At 44.3% G+C, this 8,203-nt stretch overlaps 1 protein-coding gene across 5 annotated transcripts in view; it reads right to left on the reverse strand.

Moving 5' to 3' along the window:
* Positions 1–7,552, reverse strand: part of GPATCH1 (G-patch domain containing 1) — a 45,042-nt gene extending 37,490 nt beyond the window's left edge. For all 5 annotated transcript variants that reach the window (XM_064274096.1, XM_023555638.2, XM_064274095.1 and 2 more), the window contains exons 1-2: positions 7,437–7,552; positions 133–267 (exon numbers count right to left, since the gene is read on the reverse strand). In XM_064274096.1, coding sequence (XP_064130166.1) covers positions 133–219 — 87 coding nt within the window. In that variant the 5' untranslated portion in view covers positions 220–267; positions 7,437–7,552. The remainder of the gene's footprint in view (positions 1–132; positions 268–7,436) is intronic.
* Between the last annotated feature and the right edge of the window lie 651 nt (positions 7,553–8,203).

The raw sequence follows: 8,203 nt of genomic DNA on the forward strand, positions 1-8,203 counted from the left end.
TAGAACTGCCCTATAGGGTTTCCTAGGAACGGATGGTGGATTTGAACTGCTGATCTTTTGGTTAGCACCTGAGTTCTTCACCACTGTGCCACCAGGGCTCCAATACAGTGGCTATAAACAGGAAAATCATACCTTCTTTTGAGCCAACTGTATTGAAATATCCAGCAGAGAAACCTCCACTAAAGGCTCCGTGAAATCGCTTATACCTTCCTTTTTCATCTCTGACAGTCTGGTCTTGAAGAGGAATTGGTTTCTTTGGTCTTTCACCTGAAAAGAATGTTTTTGAATGAGAAAGAAGAAAGGGGATGGTGGGCTAGAAAACATTTAGGGAAAATCTCATTTCCTTAAACATAATTTTTCACTTTTTGTAACTTCAACTATAACAATCTTAATTAAGTTGCTAATCCTATACTTTAGTAGCTTACATGCTTTAAAAACCAGTGTATTTTATCAAGCTTCTTCATAGTCCTAAGATAATTAAAGACATTCCTTATTTATGATAAAAATATATTTTGACAAAAAATGGCCTGCTCTTTCCCCTGAATTCCACAATGAAAGCCAAGTTATTGAGGGTGGGGGGACAGTATCAGGCAGTTGGAGTTGAAATCTCCTAGCAACGAAGAACGTAAGACTCTGGGGTGGCATGTCTCCTGCAGAGGTCTGGGACAGGAGGAGTACTTTTACGTTTCTTCTAGGACTACACAGCATTTCCTGACTCCAGAATTTTCCCATAGTTATGGTATTATGGGAAATATTTCCCAATATTATGGTATTGCCCATAATCCCCAGGTCTTAAGAGTTTCCTTATTTCTGCGATTCTCCTAATTCCACAGTTACTGTTCGTTAAACTTGTTCCTTTCCCTCCTTGCTGAAAAGTGCTAGGCTGCTACATCACACGAGCCAAAGGAACCAAATACATTTTAGCCTAGTCTAAAAATTCCTTAGGTTTAAAGTTCCAGGTACTGTAACACAAATTACTGTCTAATTTTATGAACCTCAATTCAAAATTCTGACTTTATTTAAATTAAAAGTAATCATCAAATTATTTTCAAAGGTTCACTACATAAAGTAAGTTATACAACAGTTAATACAGGGGGGTTGAGAGTCAGAGTGCTCTAGATTTTAAAGCCAACTCCGAGACTTTGGTCAACCTAAACTCTCTGTGTCTCAATTTCTTCATCTGTAAAATGGGGATGACACTAACTGTAACAGCTATTTCATAGGGCTGTTATGCAAATTAAATAAGCTAATGCCTATAAAGTACTTAGCAAGAAGAGGACACACAATGAACACTTAAAAAGTGCTAGCTGCTATTGCTATTATTACTATTATTAGGTACAGTAGGTGAGATGGGTCCTGAAGTCCACATGTACCAATTACTTCAATAATTAAGTCAGTTCCTGCTTCTGGAAGATAGAACAGAAAGTGAAGGAACTTCCTGCCTCAGTCCTAAATTCTGACTCAGAGCTGGTGAAGCCTTTAGGTCATTCCTGGAGTACAGCTCACAGCAGGGCAGTCAAGAGGTCAGGCTCTGAAGCCCAGGACTTCTGGGTTCAAAACCCCCTACCCTACTAACTGCTAGCTTTGTGTCCTTGGGCATGTTACTTAGCCTCTCTAAGTTTCAGTCTCCACAACTGTAAGATGAGGGTAATAATGGTCAGGAGCTGAGCTCGGTGCCTGGCCACGGTGAAGCTCCGTACACAGCAGCTAAGTTTCATTTCACTCCAAAGGAGCCAGTTACAACTTTGGCCCCACAAACCAAGATTTGCACCATTTCTTAGAAATGCATTACATACGCTCCATTCCAGCATGAGCACCTGGCACCATTCTTGGCTGAGGCCCAGTTTCTCGACCTCAGCACAAATGACGGTTTGGGCAGTATAATTCTGTCTTGGGGATCTCGTCCTGTGCATTGAAAGGTGTTTCATAGCATCCCTGGCCTCTGCCCACTTGATGCCAGTAGTACCCTCCAAGGTGTGACAACCAAAACTGACTCCAGACATTGCCCAATATCCCCTGGGGGACAAAATCATCCTGGGTTGAGGATCACTAGACTAAGGTTTGAGAGGGTAGGTACTACCAGTGCTAGGTATTATTCTTGTCCTGTTCTCAGGGTGACTCTGATCTGAAAGAGGAGATAAGATCCACAGACAACTAAGTGGAACCTGTGGGCCAAGCAGGGTGGCCAGCTGGGTCCCACAGGGTTCCTGAGGAGGAGGCGCCACCTCTAACCACAGGACAGGGGAAACTCCAGGGACAAGGTGGCATTTTAGCCAGGCCCTGTTATAATTACTGCCACTCACAAGGAATACTCCCCTTTTTTCATATACACTATCTCATTCACCATACCTTTACAGATAAGGACACCCCCATTAAGCAACCGGCCTCAGGTCCACAGCTGATAAACACAAAGCTGGAACCAGATCTCAGCTCTGTCTGCCTCCAAGCCAGGGATGCCACTCACATTGTCTTTCACTCATTCCCCAACTAGAAGCTTACTGAGGGCCTTGCCAGGGAAGCAGCCCTGTTCTAGAGTCTGGGTCTAGAAAACTAAATACAACTCCATTGCTACTCTCAGGGTGGTCAGAGCCCAGCAAAGGAGATGGCTCCATGTTTGAGAACCCTTTTGACAATGTGCAAGGACCACAACATCTCAGCCATCCCTAGGGAGGAGCAGAATTTTGATAGCTGCAGATTGAGATGTAATTCCCAAAAGAGGCATTAACTTCCAGGAGCAAATAGAAGAATCAAAGGGCAACATAAGGTGTACTGACAAAGTAGTCTAGTCTGACTGGAGGTCAGGGAAGGAGTAGATGACAGAAGCAGAGGTGCAGAGGCCTTGAACGTGGTGCTGCAGGGCCACTGGTATGTCCTGTGGGTGGTGGAAACCATGCCAGTTTTAAGTGAAAAGTAAGAGCATCGAGGAGAAGTAAGGTGGTCCTAAAATTAATCTGGGTACAGAACGAGCTAGAGATGCGGAGTCTTCCAGAGACAAGTGAACGTCTCTAAGGAAAGAGGAGGGAAGTGCTGGAGGCCCTTTCTTCCAGGTTGGAGGGCCTATGTGTCTATAAAGTTTGGCCACTGCCTCTAGGCTCCCAGGTCATTTCCTTTTTCTTTCTCGCTCTCTCTCTCTTTTTTTTTTTTTTTTTACTGTTTTTCATTATTACTATGATTTATGATTATAATTGTCATTTTTTATTGTGATAAACTATATAAGACAAAACATTTGCCAATTCAGCAATATTTAAATGCACTACTCAGTGATGTTGGTCATATTCATGTTGTGTAACCATCAGCATTAACAGAAGCTCAAATAAAAAAACCAAACCAAACCCACTGCCGTCAAGTCCATTCCAACTCCTCATAGCGACCCTATAAGCCTGGGTAGTCCAGTGGTTAAAGTGCCCGGCGGCTAACTGAAAGGTCAGTGGCTTGAACCCACCAGCCACTTTGCAGAAGAGAGATGTGGCAGTCTGCTTCCATAAAGGTTATAGCCTTGGAAACCCTCTGGGGCACTTCTACTCTGTTCTAGGGGTCACTGTGATTCAGAGTCTCACAGTGACCCCCTAACCCTATCAACCTTTCGGTTAGCAGCCAAGCACTTAACCACTGTGCCACCAGGGCTCCTTGTAACAGAAACTCAGCGCCCCCTAAACGACAACTCCCCTTTTGGTAATCCCTGGTTTCTATACATTTGCCAGTTTCATGTAAGTGGGATCGTACAATATTTGTCCTTTTGTGACTGAGCAAAATGTCCCTCGGCATAATGTTTTCAAGGTTCATACGTGTTGCAGTATGTATCAGGACTTCATTTCTCCTTACGGTTGAGTAATATTCCATTGTATGTACATTCCACATTTTGTTTATCCATCATTTGTTGGTGGACATTTAGGTTATTTCCACCTTTTGGCTATTGTGAATAGTGGCACAATGAACATTAATGATTAAGTTTCTGTTTGTGTTCCTGCTTTCAATTATTTTGGGTATATATAGGTTTTTTTTTTTATAGACCTAGGATTGGGACTGCTGGATCATATGGTAGTTCTATGTTTAATTTTTTGAGGAACTGCCAAACTGTTTTCCACAGCAGCTGCACCATTTCTCTGGTGAATTCTTAACCAATAAATGTTTCTATCAGGGTCAGCAACATTAATTAAGGTGTGGAGTCCCTCCTCCACCAATATTTGTCTAACCTGTCACTAAAACTTCAAAGCAGGGAGTAAAAGTGGCTATTGGTCTAGTATCTTACATTGTAAAATGCAGTCAGAGTGCATTTAAACTTCAAAGTGCTTAGAAAGCCATAAATTAATTCTCAAAAACTGAGAAGTGAAAGGATGTTTTTAGGCCAGAAAAAAAAAAAAAAATGACAAATCAAATGTCCCTTTCTTCCACTTCAAAAGTATGGTTTGGCCGTTAGGCTTCATTTCAGGTTTTGTGTGAACAGGAAAAGTTAGAAAAATACAGGTCACATAGTTGGTTGACTTATGACAATCACTTTGTAAGGGAACAACTGTGACAGCAGCAATGCAGAAAGGACACACGCCACTGCCTAACACTGCTGTGATAACCTCACCCGTGCACGCTGCTCTGTCTTCTCCCCGTGTAGCTGAAGTCTAACCCGTTTTCAAGTAACCCCATCCTTCTTTCTCAAGCTTCTCCTGTTGGCCTGTGTAGGTCATTTCCTGTCTACGTCACATACTTTAACACTTGTCAACTTGGACTTTCGTTCGCAACTAGACTTGAAACTCCTCAAATAAAGGATTTTTATCAACAAACTCTTTGAGATCGTGGGGTAATGTGCTTGCCAATAAAGCTAATATGATCTTGAGCTGTATCAAGGACAGACAGTCCGAATGAGGGACGTACCAGCAATGTCCTGCTCTGGTCCCTTTGGAGAAAGGCTGTGACAAATTAGGGTATCTTTAGGACGATGAGAGGACTTTAAACTGAGTTTCTTATAGAACTGGGGACATTGAGTGTTGGGAGGAGATATCTTAGAGGAAATGCAAAGGCAGTCTTCAAACACATAAAAGACAACCAGGACGTGCATCAAAGGCCTCTATCAACAAAGCAAAAAGACAACCGACAGATTGGGAGAAAATTTTAGGGAACCATATCATCTGATAAGAATACATAAAGAACTCCTACGATTGAAGAACAAAAAGATAACCAACCCAATCAAAAAATGGGCAAAGGAACTGAATAGACATTTCACCAAAGAGGATGTACAACAGTCAACAAGCACACGAAAAATTCTCAACATCATTAGTCATCGTCGTTGTAAGTTGCTGTCAAGTTGATTCCAACTCATGGTGACCCCGTGTGTGCAGAGTAGAACTGCTCCACAGGGTCTTCAAGGCTGTGACCTTTCAGAAGCAGATCGCCAGGCCTGTCTCCCAAGATGTCTCTGCGTGAGTTCAAACCGCCAACCTTTCGGCTAGCAGTTAAGTGTTTGACCACCTGTGCCACCCAGAGACTTCCCCCCATTAGTCATGACCAAAAACCCACTGGCACTGATGAGATGCAAATCAAAACCATAATGAGATACCACTTTACCCCCCATTAGATTAGTTATGATCAAAAAAAAAAAATTGAAAATAACAGGTGTTGGCGAGGCTGTGGAGAAATTGGAACCCTCACCCATTGCTGGCAGGAATGCAAAATGGTACAGTTTGGAAGTTCCTCAAAAAGTTAAACATAGAACTATCATATGACCCAGCAACTCCACTCCTAGGTATATAACTGAAAGAACTGAAAGCAGGAACACAGTATTGTTCTCAATAGCCAAAAGATGGAAACAACCTAAATATCCGTCAACAGATAAATGGATAAACAAAACGTGGCACATACACATGATGGAATACCACTCAGCCATAAAGAGAAATGAAGTTCTGATACATGCTACAACGTGGATAAATCTTGAAAGCATTGTTGAATGAAATTAATCAGTCACAAAAGGACAAATATTGTATGATCTCACTTGTATGAAATAGGCAAATGTATGAGTCGGAATCGACTCGACGGCACTGGAAAAAAAAAAAATAGTGACCAAAGTTGATCAGTGCCTACCAGGTGTGGGAGGAAGGGGATAAAAAGGAGTCTTAGCTTAGGGGGCACTGAGTTTCTGTTAACAGTGAAATTATTTGGAAACAGTGGTCATGGTTGCACAACATGATGAATGTAACCAATGCCACTGAATTGTACATGAAAAAATTGTTGAATTGGTAGATGTTTTGTTACATATATTTTTACCACACAAAAAAAAGAGTAGCTTCTCTCCACCTTTAGTTAGCAGTGTGTAGAAGTTGGGGTCAGTGTATCTGCAGAAGTTTCTAATGATTAGAACCGTTTGTAGGGAATAAAAAGGGCATCTGTGGCACTGTTCCAGAAGAAGCACAGCCAGGATGTGGTCTGAGAAAACAACCAACATAAGAGAGGATAGAAGACTCCACCAACAGGAGGACTGCAAGTAATTTCTAGCCCAAGGACCCACCATGCTTCTTCTGTTTTTCCAACAGGGTCCAACACTGCCGTTAGCCCTTATTGGACAGTCAATATGTACTTTGCTGAGTGAATCAAGCCATTAAGTGGGTCAGACCAGAAACATGGGAGAGATTCTTGAGTAGTCTTGCCCTCATCCCTACATTCAATCCACCAGCAAATCCCAGCAGCTCTCCCTCCAGAGAATACCTTGACCCAAGCCACTGCTTACCACCACCAACTCTCCAGTCCAAACCAATGTCTCCAGACCTCTTTTTACCGCGATAGTTTCATAAACTAGTTTCTTCATTCTTGCCCACTCCCAACCCGCCTATTCTCAGTATCGGAGGATAGAAGAATCTTTAAAATATACACCCTTTCCTTGTGTAGTACTTCCCAATGATTCTCCGACACACTTAGTACGAAATCCAAACTCCTTACCATAGTAAGTAAGATCCAGCCCCTGCCTGCCCCTCTGACATCATTTCCTTTTTCCCTTGGGGCGCTCTGACCCACCCACACTAGTCCTGCCTACCCTCCAATCTGTCAAATTCAGGGCCCCCAGGTCACAGCATTTGCACTTGCTGTTCCCTCTCCCTGAAATGTTCTTCGTCCAGATCTTCCCACGACTGGCTCCCTTCTCTGTTTCAAGTCGGGCTGAAACGTTCTCTCCTTGGAAAGATATTGCCTGACCACCACCACCCCTGCTCTCACGCGTGCCTGTTTAATCATATTTATATCTCCCATTCCTCTGGGTCTCTCATCTGTGCCCTCAGAACGAGAGCGCTCCGAGAGCGCAGCCTACACCTCCCTCGTCGCCGTGTTCCCAGCGTATGCAGCAAGCCACCCCTTTCCCCGGAGCCACCCAAGGCCGAGCCCAGGGCTGTGCGTTCTCGTCCCGAATCCTGGACCCCTTGTCTGTTCTCCGCACGCCTCGCGCCCAATTCGGACTGCACCTTCTTCTAGCGGCTCCAGGCCTGTCCCGTAGCTGACCAGGTCCTCATCGCTGTCACTGTCCAGCGCCGCCATCTTGCTTCTTTCCGGGCCCCGCCCCCCGCTACGGCGGCCTCGATGGGCCAAAAGCGCTTCAACTTCGCGAACGAAACTGGCGCCCTAGGATTAAGGCCCGCCGGCCTCGGAAAGGGCCCGCCTAACCGGTTGCTGCCTCACTCCTTGGATCTGTGCTGGTGGTTGTTAGGTGAAGCCAGGCAGGAGTTCAAGACGTGTCCTAGCTCCGCGCCGTGGGGGTCAGGAGGAGGCACTTGAGAGAGGCTGGGAATTACCTAGCCCTTTTTTTTTTTTTTCTGCCTGGGTTTTTCTGGGTTCTGCCACCACTGGTCCTATGTGATGTGACACCTGCCCTCAACTCCTGCCCTCCTTCCCCTGGTAGCTGCTAGCTGCCCCCTTTCCCCCGATCAGCCACCGACCGGTAAAGTCCCTGTGCGCCAAGATATGCCCGTCTGCCCCGCTGTTGTTTAACTTATTGGTGGAAGTGGGAAGGAATACAAGATACAGAACTAAGTGTTGTAAAGCCTGGAGCCGGATGGGATAATCCATATCTATATATGTATGTATGTATGTTTCTATGATTTCATTTTACTTGGCTCCACCACCAGCACCCACGGAATCAGCAGTCTGGAAATCAAACGATATATTGCATTGGGCAAATCTGGTGCAAAAGACCTCTTTTTGCAGTGTTGAAAAGCAAAGATGTCCCTTTGAG

This window comes from Loxodonta africana, chromosome 21, assembly GCF_030014295.1.
Source record: "Loxodonta africana isolate mLoxAfr1 chromosome 21, mLoxAfr1.hap2, whole genome shotgun sequence".
Lineage (NCBI taxonomy): Eukaryota > Metazoa > Chordata > Mammalia > Proboscidea > Elephantidae > Loxodonta > Loxodonta africana.